The following is a 26,643-nucleotide window of genomic DNA, read 5'->3' on the forward strand; positions in this document are numbered from 1 at the left end:
TGTGAAGAACGAGCAGTACAAGCTTTACGCAACATTCATGTCTCAACCTTTTGTATGGCATTGTCCTAATTCTGAAGGGAAATATCTCGTAAAGAGAAGTATTCCACAATCCCTCCTGTACCACCACAGGTTCTCATTTTAATGAGAAAACAGTTTTATGTTACACTGAAGGTTATAACAAAAGTAGACTCAGATTTTAGAAGTCATATTTATGAAGACAGAATTTGCACATCAGTATTCAATTTACATGGCATGTTCAGGGGAAAAAATAATCAAGCCAATAACCCCGCTTAGAAAAATCCCTTGTAATGAATGCCAGATTTTAGAAACACCACAGTCCTTCCCAAAGCCATTCCTTGGCAGAGCTGCCAGAATACTTAGAAGGGAGGAGCTTCAAGTTAGTAAATCATTTCCAGCTTTTCATTTGCCGAAGTAAAGAACTGATTCAGGGGCAACACTACCAGCTTCAACAAATGATAGCAGAAGGGCAGCCCTCTGCCATCGAGCATTTCAAAACTGCTATCTTGGCATGGTCCGGAGGATAAGGGGAAGATTTGACATTTGCAAAGCCCAGATAACAAGTAGCCATCCAGCAGGACTGAAATTGATTCCATCCCAAGCAACTTAACAAATCGCACAAAGCATCTGCAAGTGAATGGAATAAAGGGTCACAGTCCCAGGTGCAAGAGGCAAATCACTTCTTAATGTGCATGCTTTGACATTGCAGAAAAACAGAACATCGTATCTGAATCAGAGTGCATTCACATCAGATACTCCTGTACAACACTGTGCTTCAGGGGAACTACTAGCACGTGGTTTCTTGGCTGTGCAATCCCTAATGCCAAAACAAGGAGAGTAAGGGAAAGGAGACATCCTCTTTCATCTGTCTTACATCAGATTAAGATGACTGTGAAACTAAACCTTAATTGGAAACTGTGAAAATTAGGGAATGGCTATGTTGACTAAGACTGACTCATAAGAGGTGATCCAGCAATTTAGTCATAAGCCTCAGGCAAAAAGAGTCCCTCTCCAGCACACTGCACCTCTAGCACCAATGAACCCATTTGTCTTCTACCCTTCTTCGGCACAACAGACTCTCCTGTACGGTTATCTCAAAAGTAATGCTGGACATCAGGGTTTGGTTTCAGTCAGACTGGGCTAATCTTCTCAGTGTGTGCCTTCAGTCTGAAGCAGGAGTGCTTTTGTGATATGACTATACCGATCAGCCCCACTTACTTTGCAGTGGTTCACATCGTGTTGTGGTCTTGGAGCACATAATTGGATTCTTTTCAGATGAAACTAAGCCAGAAAATGTGCTCCAAGAACACATCTAATATGCTGCATCTGCATCAGTCTGTGGGACGAGATTACAGCTAGCCTGAAGTAAAGCCTCCTGAAATGCATGCAGGGATGGATTCTCATTCCACAGATTTGCTTCTTCTGCTCTCCATTACTTGTTCATGTAGACACAGCTCTAGTTCTCTATTGTTCTTTCTCTGATACCTGGCAAGGACCATTTTTTCTTTTTACAGTTTGTGCAGTATTGTACACCTATATCATTGGACATTTAAGTCAGTCATTTGTATTTATCTCTGTTCAAAATACCTGTAAAACTTACACTAGATGAGAGATTTTAATGCGGCTGCTGCCGTGAAGATCCTACCTAAGAGATACGGCGCTTTTGATCTTGTCTAGGAGGGAAAGAGCCCTGTCCACAAGAGGTCACTGTAAGAGCTGCAAGGCCCTCACGGGAAAGAAAACGGCCTTGGCAAGGAAGCTGAAGAAGCTACTGCTTCTGCCTGCTGCATAATGAGTCAAGCAATTTGCCAAGCAATTTTTGAAATGGTTAAGCACAACCTACCAAAGGAAGGCATTCTTCCAGGTTACTGACATCATACAACAGGTACATTTACATTTGCTAAAAGGAAATACTTCCCAAACCCAACCCTCCCTCAGAAGCTCACTCATTAAAACCTCACCAGCATGTCTCGTCTTGCTGTTGGGATATATGGGAGCTTATGGTATTTTATTAGGCCTTCCTCTAACTTTCCATAAAATTTAGTCTTGTTAGGGTGTGTAGATATAAACTCTGCAACACTGAAGAATGCATAGATTCCACACTGGCTTCTGAACCAGAAGCAGCATATTTTTGCGTAAGCACATTGCTGTGCCTGAGCTAATTGCCCATGTTAACCCGAGGAGGTTGCTTTAAGGACTACTGTGTCAGCTCACAAGGGAGTTTGTAGCACCGTGCTGCACTCTGGGGTACAGATGGACCCTGCGAGTAACTCTGAAAATGACAAAGTATTACTTCCAGGTAAAATAATTGAGGTGAAGTCTCAGGAGGGAGTACTAAGAGCTGATGCCTCACAGCAGGATTTTTTGCCTAGTATAAATATAAATAATTCCAGCAATGTCAAAAGAGATTTGACAGTTTACACCAGCTAGAAGTCCTTGTCAAGAGAGAATATCTGCCATTCCTCTAAGATACAGTCCAGAGGGTCCAGAGGCTGACTAACGTACCAATTGCAAACTCTTCAGAGCATTTCTAGCAATGTTTACCTTCTTTTCTTACCTTTGGCTTTGGATTTCCTGCCACTCTGCATGTAAATGTGACTGGCATTCCCTCAAAGATTTTGTAATGCTTCAGCTTTATCTCAAAATACGGTGATATACTGTTATCGAGAGGTTCGTCTCCATGTTGCACCTCATCATCTGATTCTTCCACAGGAGATCTCTCCAGCCTGTATTCAATTTCACTGATCAATCTTTGCTCAAAGCTGGAGACTTTATACTCCTGTCAAACAAGAAAGGTACATATTAATGCCCAGCTTCAACACATTGCTTAGCAAGATGTGTTCCTAATGTATTGGGTTTTTTTTTCTCCTACTGATCTTTGACAATCCATTAAGGTTTTACATATAAAAGGAAACTGAATCTTGTTGAAGAAAAACACTATAATCTTTGTCTCCAATAACTTCCCTATGAAACAATGGAGACATCTGGTATGAGGCAAAAATTATATTTCATGTTATCTTAAGGTCTAATTTATAAGGGGAAGGAAAATCATTGGTTGCTTTCTTTCCATTTTTTAAAAAAGCCTATAGTAATAAAAGTATACTGAAGCAGTTCATAAAGACAAAAGAAACACACTAATATTTCCTTGAGGGTACAGGCAGATTTAGGGTAGGTTTTGTTTCCAGATGGCCAGAAGACCATATGGTTCACATCTGCTATTTGCATAGAACTGTATCAGAGGCTGCATCAGAAGGCTAAAATGATTTTGTTTATAGTTGTCTGTAAAAATGAGGAAAAAAAAAAAAAGAGAAAATGGCAACATTGGCAGTCCATGATAGTTGCTTCACTTTACTCCTGTTGCCACAGTCCCCTTGGTCTGGCCAAAAGTATCGCTTCTTCCTTCAAAACAAATTTTGTCATAAAAGCATTCAAGATATAGAAAAAAGAGAGGAAACTTTCATCCAGTGTAAAACACTATGGCTAGTTTAAATTTGCTCTTCTGATACTGGGAAACGTTACTGTGACATACACAGTTGTTTACTTTCTTGAACTGTTCACTCTATCTACTTTGTAGTACCAAAGTCCTGCTTTGAATCTTAGTGATAACAAAGATAATGCCAGAATGCAAGAAAGCTCAGAAGCGGGGCGGGGGGGGACAGGAAAAAAAACAACTAACTATCTATCTATCTGTCATCTATTTTAGCCAATGCTCTCCTGAGTCAGCAGAAATTAGAAATTTGTGCACTCTTCTTATTTACAGTAGAACACATATCTCATACATAGCCTCTTTTCACATACTCATCCTCTATCATCACCTCTCATCTGGGAATGTCACCTAGTCTTTCTGCTGACTGGTTAAAGAACTAATCATAACCTTTGATAAAGATAAAAAATGGAAGAAAAGTGAAATACCTCTGTAAACTGCAAACATATTTTTAATTTGTTCCCTCAAAGCTTATCATAAAGGTAAATTACAAAGTACAAGTGGTATATATAAAGAGCAGCTGATTTGGATGCAAGGCAGTTAGTATCAGTGTACGTTAACACAAAGGCAGACAGACACCGAACACACCGTTACTGCAGTTTAGCTGCCTACGCTCAGACAATCAGGATTATAGAACAACTTTAGCACCCTGAAGGGAGGACAGCCCAAATCTCCCCAGTTATTAATGCTATGTGACCTCTTGTTATCAACCATGGGCAGCAGAAGGGAAAGGCCAAAGATGACAGAGGAAAAGGAAAAAAAAAAATCAAGGGACAAAAAAGCGAGACAGAAAAAGGTGAAAACAATAACCTTTTGAATGTCCACAGGACTCACTACAGAAGAACCAACAGAGCGAACTTCCTGCAAGGGCAGAAAAAAGATCAAGAGGCAGAAAGAAGACCAAGAGTAACCCATGACAGCTTTGCAGAGTTTTTAGCAGGAGAAAGTACTTTATGTGGTAACATAAGCAAACAAATGCTACTCATTTCCAAATAGCAACTCTGGCATCTGAACAACGGAGAATGTGTACCTGGCCCTTCAAGCAGACTTTCTGTTGTGTTTTTGGTCTGCAGCCAAAACGTGCACATTACACACATAAAGAAAAGATGGTTTCAAGATAGTAGATGTATTTTTGCCTTGAGAGACTTAAAGGTCAGGACAGAATAAGATAAACGGAAGAGTTTAAAGCCGAGAGCAGACATTTGAGAACTCTCAACCTTATGGAAAAACTGAGCAATGGGCATGTGATTCTCCAGTTTACTTCACTGATATATAACATATGACTTCTGTAATCAAAACCGTCCTATCTTGTGTATATTTATTATTATGTAGGACTTTTTTGTGTGTTTTTTTTTTTTTAGACCATCACAGCAGCCTGTAAAAAAGAAAAATTGAAAGGAATTTTTTTATTCTCCTATGGAAGTGTAGAGTTCTGTGGCACCTGTATAGCAGGCTCCTCTTCTGGTTCCTGGATGTTGAAGACAGTTGCAGCACTGTCTGCTCCCAGCAATCGACGAGCCATTTTTTCCTCGTACGTTAATTTCTGAACAAAAAATAAAAAGGGGGATGATGGGGAGGGAAAAGAAGAAAGAAAAGTGCTTATTTCTCTTTAAGAGCTACGAGGCAGCTAGAACAGTAAGCAACGCTTTAAGTAAAGTTAATAAAAGAGAGCAGCAATACGTTTCTAACAGAAATTTTCTACCACAGTTTGTGATGCATTTTTTTTGCATTACAAGTGGCTCTTCTGGCTTAAGCGACCCTTGCCCTGACTCTGCCATTTGTCTCCATCCTCTTGCCAGGAACTCGGGCAGGAATGAGCAATAGGAACTGCTTAAATCAGCATATCCATTAAAAAAGTGCATGTCAAATCATCCTAGTCGTTCTGCTTGATTTTTACATTAGACCCACACAGGAGAAAACTCTGCCAAAAATGCTACTTGATTATTTTGTCAAAAATATGACAGCTTTATAGAAAAATATATTCCTTAAGGTTTTTAATTTCTGTTTCTTCTAACTCTATCAGAAATTATGAAGACAGTTTATAAAAGACAATTTACACTCAGAAGGTGACGCCAGTTAAAATAAAACCCTAAGTGTAGAATTAAATTATCTGCAAACTCATTACATGGTGATATTGTCTCACTTAAACAGAAAAATGGAAAAAGAATGGAAATTGTATAACATTACATCTACTTAATGCTTTCATTTTTAAAAAAGCTCATTTAAATGAATTTTTAAAAGATATCATATTGTAGCTAAACCAGCAGGCTGAGACTCATGAGAGCTAGGTACCCATGTTGGCTTGGTTACAAATGTCTAAGAAAGTCATGAACTTTTTTTCACTTTAATTTCTTCTGTGATCACTCCAAGCGCCCACAGCCATGATTACACAAACAGAATCACTGAAGACAGGAATCTGCAATACAAAAGCCTCAAGGCAAACGCAAACCCGGAGTTTAACTTGGTTCAAGCTCCCACATCATCTGATCACAGGTCTTCTTTTTTTTCCTCAGGCCATGTGGGCTTTCTCAGGACATTCCATTCATTTGTCCAGGCAAAACATCTCTCTCACTTTCCAAAATAGGCATTGACAGTCATGCTCAGCCCACCTCCCTTGAAAAAACAGAAACTTGTACACTATGAGAGTGATCCTCCTTCACTGCCGAACCCCATGCAGTCAATGGAGAAAGGTAAGTACAGAAGCACAAGTCACTCTGAACGTTTTCCCTACTTCCCTCCATTGACCTCATTAAGAACCAGAAGCCGGCAGCTGTGAACTAGATCATCTGACTCAACAGGCTGCCTTGAACTACACCACCATAGTCCACCCCTCTGACATGGCAGAAAACTTAGCGAACTTCTGAGTACGGTCCTGAGAAACCTGAAGCACACCACCTTTCAGTGACACAAAGGTATTCCAAGGCATTCAGATGCTTTTGAAAACATTTCATTGACAAAACAGGAGTGCCAGTCTACATTTTAAAAATTACTTTCCTCTTAAAAGAGATTCCTGCTTCAAAGGCATTTAAATCAATGCCTTAATAACTGTAATCAAGTCTTAGGAGAGTTGCTTCTCATCAGCTCTGAGCAGGAAGAATTTGGTATTTTATCTTTTATGTATATCTTAAAATGCACAAAAATTAATGGAGAACTTTGCAGCTGTGCATTTCAATTGTTTGATATGCCCATTTTACCTCATATCTTGACTTCTCAAGCAGGTCATTAACTCCTGATAAAGTCTGTAAGTTATTAGTATAGGTTATTTTATACTATTGGTCAAAAAAGTCCCACAGCTGCAGGATCTAATGATCTAATGGGTTGTTTCTCATCATGAACTGCCTTGTCCCACTCTAACATCCACTTACCACCTACTCTTTCCCCTCCTTGTCCAATGGCTGGGCAAAAGGTAGAATGAGACTGGACTGATCAAGAGCTATGCATATGCTTACTGGCCAGCCCACCAGTGATGAAAAATCAACACTAAATGGTCTCTGAGGCTGAAAAAGCCCTTGAGGTACAGACTGTACAAGTTTCTTACACAAATTCATTATCTTGGAGACCTCCATTGCTTTGTTAAGCCTAAGTAAAGTTGCCCATCAGGAGAATGAACAGTAGGCCAAAATGTACACTATCATTCCTTATGGAAATGCAGCTTTGGAAATGAAATTAAAATAATAAAAACATAAAATATTAAAATAATATATAACAATTATTTTACATGCAGCATATCTGAGAAACTACCCATGATGCCCACTCCTGTTCCCTGGGGTATTCTATGTTCTTTTACCGGTTGCCCGTTGTTCAAAAGGTCTTCCTTGAAGCGAAGTTTTCTTTCCAGATCCTGAATTACAGCGTCTTTTGACCCTTGAATCTCTTCGTCTGATGCTATCCTAGCAGTTCTGCCTGTTTTCTTAGGAAATCCCCTGCAAAACAGTACAGGAAAATTCATAAGCTTTCCTGAAAACACTGATATTTAGGAATTTATCTGGAATCACTGCTATATGGTGAAGAAAACTGCATTGTGTCTTTGAAATGAAGGTCTGGCATCTTACTTACTATGCTGCCCCTTCTAACTCACATCACTGATTGAATGGTTGGTTTCAGGACAAATTTGAAACTATGCTACGTTTGTGTATTAGTTAAAATAGGGCTGAGGATTGTGTAGCAGTGGCTGTGAACACCATACACTCCAAGAGGAAACTGATGAGCAATGGCAATAAAGCAAAGTGAGGGGAAACATGAAAGAGAAAGCATGACTAGATAAGTAGGCATGGAAGATAAACAAGGCTCCTATGAAGTACCAGATGGATAAAGACCAGAAAGATGTAAGACAGGGCAGTTAATAATTAATTTCCTATACTATTTATTAACTAATTCCTTGTTACAGCTTTTCAATACACAACACATAACTTCATGTTTATTCTTCATATCTCTGTGAACACCTACCCGGAAGGCAACACGTAAATGTTGCTTCTGAAGGGAGAGCCATTCACAGAGTCCACGTTACACTGGCAAAAAGAAAAATCATCCCTGCACAGCAGTTTTCAGCAGCAGGATTTCACGGGGGAATAGCAACCCTTTCACAGCTTGCAATCACAGGGCCAAGCTATTCCTAGTCTACAAGTTATGACTGCACTTTCGGGTTGTCTCACTCCCATTTTCTGAAGTGGCACAGGGAATCTTCTGCTCCAGTCTGCGCTGATATTTAACACTTCCCAGTAATGTCACGACAGCTCTACTGCTGGAAATGCTCAACAATGGTGGTTTCTACTGAAGATCAGCTGTTCTTACACAGTTGTGCAGAAATCAACATTGCTAGTAGTATTTTAAACTTTTAGCACATCCCAGTTCTCCAGTGAAGTCACACATTATTGTTTAAAACACTGATACCAATTCAATACTAGTTTCATTTGTTGATTTGGCTTTTTAACTTGATTGACTCAATAGGGCTCAGCCCATGACTTTTGCAAAATATAGAATCAAATCAGACAAATTGATAAGTTCACAGTTAACAGGGATGGAAAAAATATCAAACTAACACGTAAGGGACAAACTTCTTTCCAATACACAAATTAATCATTTAATTACTAACACCAAAATGTTAGACAAGAATCATATGGGCATAACAATTTTTATTGGGCATTCCTGCTCTGGCAGGGGGATTGGACTAGATGATCTTCTGAGGTCCCTTCCAATCCCAAACATACTGTGATTGTTTGATGCTATGTTTCTTTAACATGGTTAGAGAGAATTCACTCTTCAGCAAGTTGTTTCAATGATAATTTTTAGCATTAGTTAAAATGAAACAATACCCATGTGCTGTCAAAAGCTAAAAAGGAATTAAGTGAATAGATGGAAAAGACAACAATTGGAAACATTTCTGTCTAAATTCCTAAAACATTTCATCAAAGTAAATTGATGAATTACTGAAAGTAAATGTAAAATGGGAAAATGGTGACATTCTTGTAAAAAGAACTGCATTTTCAGATTAAATCACAACAGAAGAGCAGACGTTTGCCTAATATATCACAAAGAGCCAGAGAACATCACTTGCCCTAGAAATATTCAGCCACTAGCTGGAGACCTTCTCAGTCACCAAGCAGAATAATCCCCTCAGCATTTGCCTGAGGATATTCTCAGTCAACAAGTAACAAACAAATCATCCTCCACTCTGTTTCGAGGAGGAAGTCAGGAAAGCTATCCCATCTACAGGGAGGCAAGTGAATGCTGAGAAGAAGAGATAATGTCTCTTCAAGAAAGAGACCAGAAGGGAATCAGAAGGAAATGTCCTTCAGGAACCCTGGACCAACTGCTGGAAGGCTGGTGGAGAGGTGGCATTTCTCTCTCTCCTCATGGTCTTTCCCTTCAGCTTCCAGCCTCTTACCTCATCCAGCCATGGAACCAAGTTTTGTCACTTTTTGGATAAGGACACACACACACACACAAACACACACACAAACACACACACACACAAACTCAGCCAACTTCAAGGCAGCAAATTTCAAATTTGGCTTCACCTTGAAGCAGCCCTGTGCCAGCTCCTGATGGAGACATGCATTCTACCTCAAAATTCCAATCGATACATTAAAAATACAGTTTTCATTTCACATTCTTATAAACTTCAGACTTGAATGAACAGAAAGAGTCTTAGCAGAAAAAGACCTGTTGATGCCTGGCACTCAGTAGGCTGTAGAGGTAAAATGTACAGTTTACTCAAGAAAGTCACAAAAGTGCATGAAAGGGGGGGGATGGGCTAAGTGCTCTGGAGTGGATTTCAAATAACAAGTGAAAACATTTTCTGAAGCATTATGTTATCTCTGAAAACAAAAATCCTGTAAGCAAACACACCCAAAAAGGGAAGGAGTAACAAGAGAATTACAGGTCAGTAAGTTCAACGTCCACACTACATGGAAGAAAACAATATTCCAGTCAATTTCAAAACAGCACAGGATAATAAGGAAGTGAAAATGGAATCATATCCACCTCACACTCCTCTCTCTGTCAGGCTAAAGGGCAGCAGATAGGCAAAAAGGAGTAGCTTTGATACACTCCCGTTCGTGGCTTCTGAGTGAGCCACCAGGAGCTGTAGTAAGTTCCCCAGTAAATCAGGGAAACAGAGTCTGGCTGAAATTTCTATTATACAGCTACATAACTGTCTCAAAAAGTTATTCAGAGAGTAGCAATCATTTTTTTTTCCTATGAAACTGGGAGAATATGTACCAATGAGGTCTTTCAAAGGTCTATGGATATTAAGTTCAGTACTTAGCGTTTCAACCTTAAAAACTAGAACAGTGAAGTAAAAAAAGCGCGTTTCTCAAACTGGTTGATGACACTGAACTTGCAAATGTGGCAACTCGTTTGCAGGTAACAACTGTCATTTCCAATAATCTTCATAATAATTCTAGAGGTGGTCTAATGATGATTAAACTCAGGAAAAATGTTCAAAGCATGAAAGCAATAAAAATGAAAAATTAGCACTAACATATTAAGCACTTCTCAATAATCTGTGAAACTACAACTTGGACAGTAACACCATCACTTTAAAAGGAAAAGAAATATAATTCAGACACATTAGCATCAGACATGAAACTTCATTGTTTTCCTTGCTGTTGGACACTGAATATAGTTTTGTCACTGCCCTTCAAGTGTAAGATGGTTTTGAAAGCATAGCTTTTGTGACAAGCTATGTCACACACACACACACACGAAGTCTTGCTTATTTGGTCAGGAAATGAGACAAATGAAGATAGAGGTGAATGAAACACAAAACATCAGAAAACAGCTGGCATTCAATGATTCTCCATGTCCTTTGAGGAGACAACAACTTGAAGAACAACAGACCTAGCTTAGACAAAAACAATGGAGAACTCTCCTTTCTCCACTCTTCACCAGTGACAGGTAAACACTGGAACAAGTCATGTAGGGAATTTTATTTAAGAACAAGGCATGCAAATATCTCAGCAATGGCCTGGGGATCCCTGGTAGCTTTTAACAGGAGCGGCAGGCTCCCTAACAACCTTCCAGATCTCTGGTTATGTGCCAGAACATCCTGAGCTTTGCACAGTGGGTGTGGAAATGTCATCCAAGACCTGGTCAAGGCAACTTGCCTGAAAAACAGATTCTTCTCTATTTACATTCACGAGGAAGTATTTAAGCAAGGAGGCAGTCAGTTTAAAAATGTAACTATAAAAAGGAGTATCAGTCAAAATTTCTTCAAATGGCTTTAGAAAACCTCTTTCAGAAATATTTTAAATTGGGACAAAAAAAAGAAGAGCTGCACAAGAAATGTAATTCTTCCTGCAGATTCCCTCTTTCCACCCACTAGTTAGAATCTCTTTCTTTCTCTACATATATACACTTTAAAATATGTACATATATACATATCTACATACATACCCCCACACCAAATTAGCTCTTAAGACATGCAATCTTGAGATGATTTTCAAAATGACTATGAGGCAATGGCAACAAATGGAAGGCCCTTAGTAAATCTATCCTCTGAAGCACAGATTCATTTAGTTTGATTGAGAGATGGTTTTCATGTCAAGACAGCCTGACAGCTAATGTTCTTCAGCTGCTTTTGCAAATATTTTTCACCGTCCTTAATTCCCCTTACCTAGATGCATTAAGTTCCTAAGATTTGTATCCTCCTTAGTGGCTCACCAGCTTTCTTTTCATATTTTCTCAGGAATAGTATTAAACAAAACACTCTGCCAATACATGTGTGTATTTGTACATTCATTCTTTGCCTGGTACAATTTCAGACCATATTGTGAGTATTAAGGTAGCAGGAGATAGCCGGAGAAGGTATATTTCAAGATACTGACACCATTAATCTCAAGCACACAACCACTACCACAAATGTGCAAAGAAAATATCAGCCTTTGAGAATCAGGCTCAAATTCAAATAGATTTTAAGTAACTCTGAAACATGCATTTAAGCCACTGATGGCCTGAATACAGAGACAAAAGCACGCAAGTCTGAATTCTTTTGGTCAGAAAGGGCGCAACAGAATTGCCAAAACTCAGGCATCTTAATTCTCACACAGAGATTTTTGACAGCAAAGGTTTTTGCAACCTTGGCTTGGGTCTCCTTAGTTTGGAATCTTTGCCCTAACATTTGTTTAGAAAGAAGGCCAAACCAGCAGTACTTTTCATGTTTTAATTACACAGAACACACGCTGGATGCAATTCCTTCTTTTCCTATGTACCTTTTACAGTGTAAACAAGGGCAACAGGCTGGCTGTTGTTATCCTTCCAAGAACAAATTCCTGTTTGCAGCCAATATGGCTCAGTTTCACAGAAATCCAAATCAATTCTCTGGTACTGAGGTAATGAACAGTAACTTGATTTTTCCTTTAAAATGACAGCCTTCCAAAAATACAGCTAATTCCTGCCCATTTACCACATTTTTCACTTACTGTGAGAACAAAGTTACTACAAGCACTATAATAGGTCAAACTTTGAAGCTGCAGATGCATATTAAAATTGTTTTAGTCTGATCTTGTCATACACACTATGGAGACCAGGAGCCAGCTCTGTTCAGTAATGTGACCTTATGTGCATTTGAATTCAGGGAATGCCTGAGGCACAGACCTGACTAAGGCTGACTTGCGCTAAATGAAACAAAAATAACAAAAGTTCAATTATTTCTACCACTCAAGAAAAGATTATGGAACTATAGTTGAAAAAAAGAAGTACATCATGCCTCACCATTGGATAGGATCAAGACTGACATAAATAATATATATTTCTGAGCAAGTTTTAACCTTCTTCATTATTAGACAACACAGATCAAGTCAGCTTTTTCATTCTTCATTTCAGCTCCTTCCCCACCAGACCAAGTCATCCCTCTGCCTCATACTGCACTGGTTACCATAGATATATAAGTCCCGTTTGCTTCTCATATGTCCACATATTTGGGTACTAACTGAAAAACTACCACCTATTTTGTAACTGGTCATCTTACCTGATTGTTACCAGCATTATGCTAGAACTGATGATCACGAAGAAAACACTAAAGCATTGACAACTCCTGAATGTAGAAAAGGCTGGCACAGACCTCACAGTCCTGAAGTCTTGAGAAGATACATGTAATTACCAGAATCACGAGAAAAACCTACACTGGACTGAGAAAAAGTTATCATTTCCAAAATATTAACCATTACTCCAGTTGATGAGATGCTACTGATTAAGGTCTCCATGACTATCAAGCACTGTACCTGGCTTTCACATTCACTGACGTTTCCGGGGCATTCCAATCTGCTTAAAATAAGGAAGTTACAAAATTAAGTCCTCAGAAGAAAAACAATTTGCAGACCAAGAAAGGGTGCAAAGCAACAGTGCATTTTGTATTGAAATAAATGAATTGGTACAAACAGCCTCTCTCTCTTTCCAACAGAGAGGTGTGCACACTGATTCTCTTAGTTAAGTTCACTTGTCACCTTACAACATTTTTAAGTATCTGTCAATACCATTTAGAAAAAGAACTGGATAAAAACATCTTGAAAATTATATTTGCAGATGCCATGATTGGCAGGATACAGTAGGTCAGTTATTTTGGCTCCTCTGTGTGTGTCTCCATGTCAAATATTTGATCTCTACTTTTGAGCAACTTTAATTGAATAGATCTGGGGAACAACCTAGATTTCAAAGTTCAAGTGGAACAAATATACATTAATCATCTTTTGAAAACACTGTTATGGATATGTATTTTATGATAGTCACGTGCATGTATATAATAAAAAGGTGTTATATTGTGTGAAAACGAAGCCTCCAATATGAGCTGTTTCTGAGCAAAATAAATAAGTGATCTGACGTCACAAACAAAACATTCAGGTGTTGGCCTAATAGGCACAAGTAGTATCCAAGCCATGGGAAAAGGAGGTTTAACACAATCAATCAAGAAACCTTAAACAAAAATGGTCTAATGGACAGAAGCAATAACTGAAGAAAATTTGGGGTTGGGAATGAATGCAAACCCCAATATCTGATGGAATTTTTCCAGTTACAGAAACACTTGTCTTCAGAGATGTTTTCCTGAGATCCAGGGATAACTCCAGGTATGACTGAATAGGCAGCATATGAAGACAAGTTGAGCTCCCTCAGAAGCATGAAAACACCCTGACCTTACTTCTCAGTTTGATGTTGGAATTCTTAACAAAGGTATTCCTTCTTACTTATCACTATTTTCACATCAAACATACTGTAAGTATCCTCCATTTTATACAGTTGTGACAGACAGAACTCACAGAAATAGGGAAAGTAAATGTCCAGTGTGCACAGGACAGCATTACAGTTGACTCTAAAATGAAAGCTGGCATCTGTATGGGGAGACTGCCGAAAGCTGTCAGATAAAAAGATGGAGAAGTGTAGCTTTTCCTCAGTGGTCACCATCACTGCTAACTGACTCAAGGGACATAAGGCTTACTAAAATATTTGCCTCCGTGCTACTTGAGAGAGAATTCAATGGACAAGTCACAGTACACAGCTGCAAGAACAGACCAGCAGCTCTGATGTTGCTGTTCTCATGATTCCCACAGAATCTTCTTTAAGATTTGCATTTAAGGTTCTAGAGATCACTGAAATAGCAATTAAATTTATTACCTACACTGATGAAAGCAGCTTATTTAATTACATTTTACAATATGCTTTTCAAAGCAATGTTTTCTATTTCCATTCTTTTCCAGAAAGTAGTAAATCTACAGTTTTGCTCTTTCAACAACCCTGTGAAGTCAGGTGGGTTTTTTTCTTTCCTTTTTATTTTTTTGACTAAGGTAATGTTACTGAAGATATCTAGTTTAAGAAAGAAGTAATCGTTAAGGAAAAATATCTACTTAAGAAAATACTTTATTTTTTTAAGTTCCTTTCCAAAGGATATATGTATAGCTGACAATATACGTTTTTATACTTAGAAAGAGATTCACTGGATAACTCCACACCTTTTAGTAGCAAGATTTATACTCTTGTTATTTAAATCTTCACTAAATAGGGATTAATTTGTTTTCTCAAATGCTCAGGTAAACTTACCAATGTATGTGATTACCTAGAATTTATAAATATACTTATTTCTCTTCAGACGGATATATACACACACATATATATATATTTTACAAACAGTGAAGACCAGATTCTAGCTTCTGCAGATTTAACTGTGGGCAAAACTCCCTCAGTTCCAGGTTTCTGTCACATTGTTCCCTGCAAGTCTTTTGTAACTAGAAGCTAACTTGAGTCCAATACACCACCCACCATAGAGGTTTTTTTAGGTAAAGAAAGACTTGGGATTTTTAAGAACAGTATCCAACAATGTTACTGCAGCCAAGTTTTAGCTCAGAAATAACTGACGAGTGCTCATAATTCCCTTAAGTACTTAATTAGCTATGCTGTTCCACCAGCACTTCTCTTCCTGTTTGACAACACTACGTTCTGGGAAGACATGAATTTATCAAATCTGCCCCATTAACAACAAGAAGAAAAGGTTATTCCCAAAGCTTGTTCAGCTAACACCACCACAGTTGCAGCTTGAAAGTGTTGGCAGCTACAAAGTGGCTAGAGCTTACTGGAAAGATGAGATATTTTATTCAACTGAAACATTTCCCATATAATCGTTGCAAATAGATGCTTAAAACATTTCAAAGTAAATTAGTAGGTGCTAACTACAAAAAGCTGCTTTCCATGTTTCAGATATCCAAATAAAGCGTAGTAAAATCATAAGTAGCTGTTTCCATGATTCAGGCGAGGCTGTAAGACTGTATGTTCTAAAAAACCCAAACCAAATAAACCCTCGGTGCAGTGCCTCCAAACCTGTTGACTGGAAAGGACATTCATTTCATCGGACTGGTTTAGATAATGCTGTCACCTCCACAGATTCTCAGGGTCCAGAACTAAGGAAAATGTCAACTCTTAGCTGGAACATTACCATAGTATTTACTGCTCATGGACTCACAGAGTACAGGCATGGAAGATATTTTTACTTGTTTTATTGGCCATCTTATATATATATTTCTCTTTTAAATAAAACAAAGATGATGCATACACTGCAAAGGAAATCCCTGAAGGAAGCTGATGGAGGGAATGTTTGGCTCCATGAGGAGCAAAGAAGACTCTGTTGGTTATTTGTATATAACCAGTTACGTTTCACAGTGCCTTCCCTTTTACAGAAATCTTCACTAGTGCTGCTTTTGATCATCTCCAAACCCAGACTGTCTCCACTTGCAATGTTTATTGCTTTATCTATATTCCGCTCCTACCACAAAAACAATCAGAAGAAAATGAGAATACTGCCTATTAAGTGCTGATTCTGTTGGTCATGAAAAGCCATTGAAATGTATGAAAAAAAATGAAGAGTTATTCAGTAAACTTCTCAGTGTATCGAGATGCCTGACTTCTAAAAATAGTCTGCAGAATTTCTTACTCTGCCAAGCGATGTTTTCTTGTAATTACAAGAGACTATGATTATGTTTTCTTTCAGATATTGGGCTATCAGTGTCACAGTACCCATGCCTGGGAGAGAAAAGGGTAAATCACTACAGTAAAAAGACCATATAAACAAAATATAAACAGTGAATTGCCAATTGTCAAATAGACACACCAAAAAAAAAGACAAGAGGAAAGAACACACTGAAAGCAGACAGGAAAACTTAAGAGCATTTTATCTTCTAGAGGCAGTTGATACGAAAGTGTGGAAGTATCTAAATGAAATGACAGGTCCAAGTTTGCTTCTACTGAGGTTAAAATATAATAATAAATCATAAAGTTATCTTTTAAAGGGGAAATCCTAACAGTCCATACACTATATTTGGAGGTTCCATGAAGGGCATTTCAAACTCTGCTTAGTTCACTTTCAGCAACCCACTACCATATTCTCAATATCACCACTACATGACTGATCAAGAGGCAGAGAAAAAAGCTGAATGGTTTGACTAGTGTTTTAGATGCTGAGCTGAAGCAAAACTTGGAATGCTCCCATTCATTCTTGCAACCAGACCATACAGCACACTGTCAGGAAACAGTATCATCCTTTTCCATCAATGGCTCTTGGAGATGTACTGAGATGGAAACTATAGGTTGAGGTTGTAAGATACAGTGAGTGGATCAAAAACTACATCATCTCAGAAAGACAAATGGTTCAAGAACAGAAGATTTGCAACGATGGAGCAAAAGGTGATGGAAAATATGCAGAAAGCGAAGGTGAGGGGAAAAAAGAACTGAAATTGTAGCACAAAGCAGAAGAGATCAAAAGCAGTGAGTGGACGGGAGGCAAGGGGAAGAATTGCACAGGAATGGTATGAGAATGATGGGAAACAGAACAATTTACTGAGCAAGACACACCAGACATTAGTAACCTACACAGAAAATGCAAAAGGAGAGGCTAGGGAAAAATTGGCATCAAAGATATATAAAAAATAGTGTGTTTTTTTTTTTTTTTTTCATTATTCAGTACATCTTTTACCATGTTTTAATGCTATAATTCAGATGACAAATGCTCATTGTGTGTAGATATATAAATGCACATATGTATGTATACATAAATTACACACACATCCATTCAGTGTAGTTAACATGATCCAGCTCCCATCTGGAGTGCATTTCCTGAGGGAATGCAGGCCAAACAGCCGACCACCTCAGCCTCAGCTCAGAGCCTGGGGCTACCGCCTTGTCCCAGGGGGACAGACCCACCATCAGTGCACACCCAGACTGGCCACTGGCCATGGGGAGGTGAGGGGTATGGCGAAGCGGGGAGCATCCTTGCAAGAGTTCCGTCTCCCTGTCCAAAGACCGAAGGAAATGAGGAAGAACACAGCTAATGCCCCAGGCGAGAACATATGTGCATGAACGCAGCGTAACCGGGAAAGAGGCTGCTCCCAACATTTGTGGGACACGGCAGAAGCTTGAGCTGCTGCTGTCAACCACACAGCACACAGAAAGGAATCCAGTTCTTACCCAGAACTATATGGATGTACCAGAGCCTTTCCTGGAAAATCTGGGGTAGCTACAGGCTTTTGTGGGCTGTGGTTACCTGTCAAGCAGTCAGTAAAGTAATCATGCAACTTTCATTCGTCAGGATCAGCAGAGAAACTCGGCCAGGGCAAAGGACACAGTAAGACGGAAAATCACAACTATTATGAGTGCAAGGGCAAACTGTACTATTTATTCATTTTTGTCCTAAATCTGTTTTATGGCCAGACACCATAATGAGCCATATGACAGAAATCAAGATAAAGAAATGCGTTTGAAAGCATAGACGTGATTTATTACTTTTATATCTGTCTGCTTTCTTCCTTCTCTTCCTTTTCATATCTTGGACTGAAATAACAGAAGTTCCCACCACCACAGTATGTAGCTGAGCAAGTCACCTAGATACTGTAGATATGTTTAGACAAACTTATGGACAAAGTTATAAATAAGCCTTGGATATGGCTATTCTCATTTTTATTCTTCATCATGTATCTTTGTTCTCTAAGGATGGAATGAGAGTCTAGTGCCAGTGGAAAGACAAACTGATCTATGACAGGAGCTGACATGCTCCAAAATACTATTTTGGCCTTTAGAGAAGACAAAAGGGGAAAACAAGTACGCAGAGTCATTAGGGGGAGGGATTCTGTTTGTTTTTATGCACTGCTTTTCTAAATCCCCTCCTAAACCCTTTTCCAAACTTCCTCAGAACGAAACCTCTAGCCAAAAGTCAATATATCATTATGACCATTTTGTTGTCAGATACATACTTTAATACCTTATGCTTTAAGCATCACAATGCTATAGGGACTTCTGAACAATGCTCTCTTTACTTGATATTTCTGTTTTTGCAGAAGTAATAGGAACCTAGACTGCATACCACTGAATATGTGACTTTAAAAGAAAACGGTCATCAGAAGGGTTTTCTTGGATCTCCTTCCATTGCCCTGGGCATGCAGAGCCTTTTGCTACTGCTTTCATGTTTTCATCAACTACGATTTAAAGCTTTAGTTTCTCCTCTTTTGTGTAACTACTGTAGGAGTCTTTCAGAATCTCACTTCTGTGAAGGTTACAAAACCCTATCCCAACTCTAGCAGAGAAGCATTTGCAAATAATTCATCCACCTCTCCCTCTCACGCAGCAGGTAACAGCAAAGGACCCTAGAAAAGCATAAAATGAAGCAAGTGCAATAAATCTTCAGTACAGTCAAACTCAAGGAGCTCATTAGCTGATACTTACGGAGGCGTCACTCCTTTTGGGAGGCCTAATGCGTTGACAGAAACGGGCGGTGGCTGGGATGGCAGCATGGAGCTGAGAAAAGCTGCTGGAGACTGGCCGGAATTAGGAAATCTGGGAGTTGGAGACAGGCTGTGGGAAGGTGATGAAAGTGAAGGAAGAGGAGGGGGTGGGGGAGGGGGAAGTGGGAAGGAATCACACGCCGGATATGTTGCGGCTGGACTAAAGACAGGTGGAGGTGGGGGCGGAGGAGATGGAGAAGAAGGAGACCAGGCGTACTCCCCTTCTGGAGCAAACTGCTGAGAGAAAGGGGGAACAGGCACTCTCCCAAACTGTTTCTGAGAGGCAGTTGGAGACATAGGAGAAGGAAGGCTGGAAGTAGACGATCCTGAAGACGGAGTCACGTAACCCGAGGCAGGGCTGATGTTCTGCGCAGCAATGAACTGCTTAGGCCGAGCATAGTTGAAGGAGCCGGAAGACTGCATGGTTGGGGAAGTATGAGAGTTAAGAATACTCATTGGCACAGGAGAGGTGACAGACTGGCTGGCCTCAAGCTCCTGGAAGGAGGGGGGAGGAGGAAAGGAAGGAGAAGAGGGAGGGTGCTGATGGTGATCAGGTTGCTGCTGGTGACGATGCCGCTGGACACTTTCTTGCTCCAGACGAATTTGGTTCTGCAGCTGCTGTATTTTTATAGGGTCCCTGTAGGAAGGAAAAATAGACAAAAAGATGATCAGACATGCAGTGCTGGTCGGAGAGAAGGTAAAAGTTCCACTGAGCTATGGTCTAGGGAAGTCAGAAGGCAGGGAAGGTTCAAAGCATTTGCAAATCTTGAATAGGCCTATCTCTTCACAGATAAAACATTACTACAAAAGTCAATTTTTGGAGCTCACGAAGGGGGAAAAAAGTATACGCATAATAGAAGTTAACAGAACCTTCAGTTCTTAAAAAAGGTAAACTCTAAGACAATTTGAAGATGCTTAGGATATTTTAAAGGAGCAATCTAGATAATGTAAGCAATGGTAAAAGTGCTGAAGTTCTTAAGAAGGTTTCTTTTCATTTCTTGCCTCTTTCATTCAATGGCCCTGTTTCGACAATAAGCCTCAGCTATTTACTCAGTGACAACTTCAGCCTTGATTTCTGCTGTACCCTCTGAAGGCCAATCAGACAGATCTAATTACTGCCATGATTTTAACGAGATACTAGGAGACAAGGGACCAGCTTCTGTGTTGGAACCATCCATGCCTCTGTATATGAGGAAAGAAGATTTCAAAGCAGCATTTGTAACCTAAGGAAATGGTGAACTGAGGTTCCCCATGTCTTTAGTCCCACTTTCTTTTTCCAGGCTTTATTCTTAACTGTAAGTTCTGAGACATATCTTAGTAGATACTGAATACAGATATGCATAATTGCTAGTTGCAGTACTGTCAGCTTAAATGAAAATGAGAATTTCTTTTAGAAATGCAGACAGTTGCTAGCAGAACAATAAATACTAAAAAAAACTACTATGCAGGGGCACTCAAAACTGTTAAGTAAGCAAAAAAAGAAAAACAAAAAGGCAAAATGTTCAGCAGTGAAGCAAACCAGACTATGCACTGGGATGTTTGTGTTTTGATTTGTTTTGTTGTCCACAACACAGGCATTTGATTGACATTGAGATCAAAATTAACTGTGTGGTCTGTCATCTTAAAATACATCAGACTGACTTGCTTAAAATTGTCATGTTCCAGCTGGAAATCATAACTTTATCTCAACGCTCCAGATGTCCACAAAGTTTCAGCATATGCGCATATACCTTTTCTGTATATTTAATATATAAATACTTTCTTATATACAAGTGTGTCATTGTTTATATATAATTTAGGTCATTTAAGCAGAAATTTTAGAAGCTGTCTGCTTAATGCATGGCATATGAATGTATGATTCTGGCACAATACACTTTTGTTGGTAGCAACAACATTAGAAATGGTAATATCATCATATTTTCCACTCTAAGATTAATTTTGATATTCCAACCATCCACATTTCCCAGAAAATGTTTTCTGACAGTAATTCTGCTTATGGTCTCAGGCCAAAGGAGATTGTTTAGATAAGAAAAATAGGAACAAGCTTGTTTAGGACAAAAAAGTGACAATCAGTTATTTACATTTAATAGTTGCTTTTTACTTTTTTTGTCATAAAGTTGGTTCAACTCTAGCAACGTCAATCATCCCACCAACAACACATATTTCAGTACTTAAAAAGATATTGCATTGTCCTTTTTAATTAAATCAGTAACAAGAATATCAAAATGGTGAAGTTCACTTGTAAATTATATAATTAATTTTTTTAATGTTGACAATAGAGACTCTAAATCCCTATCAGTTCAACTTTTCACTCTGTAGAACACAGGCTGAAAGTTTTTGTTGGATTTTTGCTAAATTACATAAAAACCTCCTTTCCTAAATGGGCTAAAGCAACACAATTTTAGTTCCCATCATCATTTGAATTTTTCGGCTGAAGACAGAAATGCTTCAGGTCACCTCTGACTGGAAAGAGAAAGTCCTGTAAGATTACCACTTTCAGCTCATTCTCTGTCTTTAGTCTGATTATTTAGTCTGATTATTTGACTGTAAAATTCTTTACAAGTAGTATTTATTTTATTTTACATCATAATCACCCCCAATGATTTTTTTATTTATTACAGAGAGACTAAGGTTAGAAAAAAAATGGGGAGAAATTCAGTATTGTAAGTGGTGTATCGAATATAGAATAAGTTTATGTGTCTCCAACACTCCTATGTTTACCCAGAATGTGCTGCAAGCAAGTCAGAGTGTCTTGTCTTAAGACTTTTTTTATTTTCATTGCCAAGTCACACGGCGATGTGCCCAGACACCAGCACAACACAAATGACCATCTATGGCCCTGCCAATGGTACACACACTACTACAGCGCCTGCCACCGAGCTGCTGCTGGACCAGCCCAGGCAGAAGACAAGACCAGATTCAGGGTACGTCTGTAAAAGGTTGTCAGGCAAATGTGAGGTTGCTCTGCTCTCACATTACACTTGGCTTGAGGATACAGGAATACACATGGCTGTAAGTCAGGGTTTATTAGTTCAGGACAACGCTAATTCCGTTTGCAAAGCTTGTGTTCAGCTTAGGGCCCAGACAAAGCAATTGCATGTCTGATTGAAAAATGACATGCAGACTTAATCATTATCACAGCAGTCCATGTAGCAAAACACGTGAAGACCTTCCTAGAGCAGTGGTAGAAAACGCACAATCCGTGTCTGCAAAGGAATGATCTCCAACTCAGAGCTGTTTTTTAGCAGCAGATGCTGCCTTATACTCATTCATTTCTTGACTTTATATACTCTTGTTTTCCTTTGTAATGACAACAGAGGTGGACGCTCTGCACAGGTAGGTCACTGAAAGATAACGCTGCTGTACCACAGATACAGAAAACCCAGCAGTCAAAATGATCCAAAGGTTTTGGTCTGTTATCTTGCCCCCATTAGTAGAGAAACAAAGGCGGCAGTTAAAAAATATATATATTAATAAAGCAGTTTTTGGATGAGATTACAGGAAAAAATTAGTTTAATTGTAATTACATCCTCTTTCCAATTATCTGAAATATGTTTTGCAATCCTGGTGTTTTAAAGGGCACACATGCTTTCAGGGAACACATCAGGTTTGTTTAAACAACAGAGAGTAAAACTTATTTTCCATGTGGAGTTTTTGGTTTTGCCAAATAATTAGTTAGAACAATGTAAGAATGAACACTTAAAAGCAAATTTTTAGTGAATGGCAAAAGTAAGTAATTAAAAAAAATCATAACCAAGGTAAAGTGAATATTGAGACACTTCAGCAACTTGATGAAAAGCAGGCCTAGTAGTACATAAATATTTTCAAAAGTTTTGCTTCAGTATTTGTAATTTTTTTCAACACCAGATATTTTTAACAAAGGTTTTCCTATGCATTTTCAAATGTTCTAATAGGTATGCTAAAACAGTTGGAAAAATGCAAACAGTAAAGCAGTAATATTTCAATGGAAGCAGACATTGGTTGCAGCAGAGATGAGGTTCCTGGCCTGGGAGAACACTGGCATGCACAGGTTCAGTTCTGGGCACTTGGAACACACTCAGCAAGGTGATGACTTTGGGAGCTAAATGACAGTGAGAAACATTCCAAAGCAGATGTTCAAAGGAAAGACTAGACACATTAGGTTCCTTGGTGGGCAACTACAGAACACTGTCTTTTAAAAAGCAAAACGCTGTGATTGTATGAGAAAACGGTGGGCAGAGATGATCAGAATCTTCTCTAAGGGTGCCAGTACATACAGCATATTTTAAGTTATTCAAGAATTTGTGTCCTGAGTTACACAGTTTGTTTAGATTATAATAGGCTGATTCATCTTTTTTTATCCCATTTTCATAATGTTTTTCTTCCTGATACTTTCTTTGAATCACATTGTTTGAAAACTAACAGAGCAGCCCTCAACTTTGAGAACTAAACTGGTAACAGCTATCATCAGGAACTGCAGCTCCAAGTCTAGGCCGGGACAGGAGACAGGCATATGGTCGTACATCTCCAAGTCTCAAAAGGACCTGGCTACTGGATTGCAGAGTAGATTACAGCAGATGGCACTTTGAGGTGGTGCAATACATCCTTCTGAAGGTTCTCTGTCAGGCTCACTCACAGGTTTCCAATATTCGGATATGTACCAACTTTATTTTTATCTTACATCTCTGGGTTTAAGAGAGTATAAAAACAAAATATTTTTAAGCACAAAAGTTCACATGGAAGCCTTTATATCCATTCTGTCTTGGGAGAGGGGTTTCTCCAAAGGCTGTCCAAGCATTGAGAGCAATCAGTCATACAGAAAACATATCCAGATGGTGTCTCCCACAAAGTGTGGTACGGGCATTCAAGTTTACTCAGTTTATTACAACACAACATACAAACCACCACAGAAAAAGAACTAAGATTAAATACATTTTTCTAAGTTATAACTTTTAAATTTTCCTGCTTTTGGCTCTCCTTTGTCCTCCTTCATGACATTAACAAAAGAAAAAGAGCAAACAGAAAGCAGATTAAAAAAGCAATTTTTGTTTAAAATAAAGAATACGATTGGAATAATCTCCCCAGGGAAGTGGTAGATTCCCCAGCATTGAACACTTTTAAGATTCATCTGGACAGGGTGCTGGGACACCTTGTCTAGACTGTGCTTTTGCCAAGAAAGTCTGGACCAGATGACCCAATCCATGTGGTCCCTTCCAACCTGGTACTCTATGGTTCTATTTATCTTACATATGGAAGAATAACAGGCTCGCTTCTGTCTCCAGTCATTCATTCTTGAGCAAAAGCAGACTGGCCTCTTCACTGTCCTTCCCGCCATCTGCCCCTTGAGAAACCGACAGTCCAGTTCTACACAAATATACTAAAAAATACGTCCAAAATGAAAGCACAGGAATATTTTGAATGAAAATAACCAGAATTAACCACACTTAAGGCTCAGCTAGTTTTCTGAGTTAAGATTAGAAACCAATGCCCCAAGAGCTCTGTATTCATATCTTGGTGTAACAACTACCCATCTACACTAAATCTATCTTCCAAAGAAGATTTAGCTTCTAACTCAATCCTAATGTTTCAGAATCATGCCAGAGCTCTACAAAAAGGGAAACAGCCACCATCATGCTGTATTGAAAGGCAAGGGCTCTTCTCAGGTAACACTGACTTCCACGTGAGTAAATATTTATGTTTAGATACATTTTTATATGTATATATTTATATATGTATACAACAGATGGAATATTTTCTTATAATTTAGTAACATATTAAAGTTGGCATAACAATCTGTTATACCTCTCTAGCTCCTCTGCAGCCCAGCTGTGTGACCGGTAGGCAGAGAAGGAATGGAGAATGGGAAGTGCTGGGGGCTGCTGTGCTTCCCTCAGTAGACAAGATTCACAGCGCTTCTGCATCTGTGGCTCTTTGGCAGCTGGCGTGGCAGACTTGCCAGGTAGCTGTTAAGTTACCTCTGAAACACACTGCTTAATTGGTTTTTTACAGCCACAATGTCTGTATTTTACTGGTATAAAAGGTACCATTTTCTAACTTTCTTCTGACAGTTAATATTTCAGACACTGAAATGCACATACCAACTCATGCAAAATTTTACAGTAGTCACCGATATCTGGAATTGTCCTCTGACAAAATTCCTAACACAATTCAAGGTCTCCCACCAGATTTATCAACAGTTGAGAGTTGTTAAAAATGAAAACATCCTAAGCTAGCAGTAGATGAATTAACAGCTGTACTAAAATACTCAGAATACAGAGGCAGTTCCAACTAAATTGTATCCACCAAAGGAATATTTGCTCATTTTTAGAAATATTAAAAAGTACATATATGACAAGGCAAGAAGGTGAAGTGAAGGGAGAAGGGATGTCCCTTTTTACAAAAACTGCAAAGGATTCAGGCTATATTAATACAAATATATTTACCCAATCATTAAGCTTCCTGATGTTGAACAATCTGTATTGTGAAAAAGAAATCTGGACTGTTCTAAATCCTGCAAGGGTTCACATGTATGCAAGACTGGAATTATCAGTTCAAATACAAACTTGAGAGAAGGTGGAAGGAAAAACAAAAATTGTCACCAGTCTGGGTTCTACCTCACAAATATTCAGAGATATTTTTGTCTTTACTAACAGATTTCAGGGAGGATGCAGTGCTGTCATTACAATTTAATCCTTAAGTTGAATAACTGGAGAGCTACAACTAGGAACCATCTCAGCCAGCTGCAACATTTTAACATGTTTATTACTTGCCTTTCAAAGCTTAACAATTTGAAAAATGCAGATTTGTGATAAATAATATTTTCCATTTTTCAGGTTAATATGCAGAAGCGTTTGTAACTAATTTCAATGTAACGTAACACACTCTCAGGAAAACTGGAACGGTGCAGAAGTGAACACAGGTACTGTATTACGAGCAGGTTATGAAACTAAGCTTGACCTTGCATCTGAGAAACTTCATATGCACAGAAGATAAATGTAAACCATCTGCATTGTACCTGCACTGTTTGTGAACTCTCTTGTAAGGAAATCCTGCTGCAATTTGGCTGTTAAAAAGTTTCCTGTCTATCCTAAATAGTGGCAGTTGCACCTGTGCCCATTTTCCATTATGGCTTGACTATCTGTCAAAGGCATCAAGGTAATTTCTGTGCTAAGGAAACCAACAGTAGTGAAAGTGCCAGTATTCAGCCAACACAAGAAATTCTTTTAGGGACAGGAACCATTTTTCATCTGTCTATACCATTGCAAGGACATTTTTCAAAACATGTACCAGTGAGATAACATGTTTAGCCTGAGTACAGAAAGAGAGGAAATTGTGCTCTTGTGTACACCATTGTTCCCAAAAGTCATAAAGACACAATACAGTTCTAGTAAAAAGGCTAAACACCATATC

At 38.8% G+C, this 26,643-nt stretch overlaps 1 protein-coding gene across 14 annotated transcripts in view; it reads right to left on the minus strand.

The window, feature by feature from the left end:
- PALLD (palladin, cytoskeletal associated protein) overlaps positions 1–26,643 on the minus strand; it is a 199,175-nt gene that overhangs the window by 19,056 nt on the left and 153,476 nt on the right. For 7 of the 14 annotated variants that reach the window (XM_065061363.1, XM_065061364.1, XM_065061366.1 and 4 more), the window contains 5 exons: positions 19,196–19,891; positions 7,290–7,425; positions 4,944–5,045; positions 4,313–4,363; positions 2,576–2,797 (listed from right to left, as the gene is read on the minus strand). In XM_065061363.1, the coding sequence (XP_064917435.1) occupies positions 2,576–2,797; positions 4,313–4,363; positions 4,944–5,045; positions 7,290–7,425; positions 19,196–19,891 (1,207 nt within the window). The remainder of the gene's footprint in view (positions 1–2,575; positions 2,798–4,312; positions 4,364–4,943; positions 5,046–7,289; positions 7,426–19,195; positions 19,892–26,643) is intronic. The other 7 variants (XM_021297371.2, XM_065061367.1, XM_065061368.1 and 4 more) reach the window with 3 other exon arrangements.

The sequence above is a fragment of the Columba livia genome, chromosome 4 (genome assembly GCF_036013475.1).
Source record: "Columba livia isolate bColLiv1 breed racing homer chromosome 4, bColLiv1.pat.W.v2, whole genome shotgun sequence".
Classification (NCBI taxonomy): Eukaryota; Metazoa; Chordata; class Aves; order Columbiformes; family Columbidae; genus Columba; species Columba livia.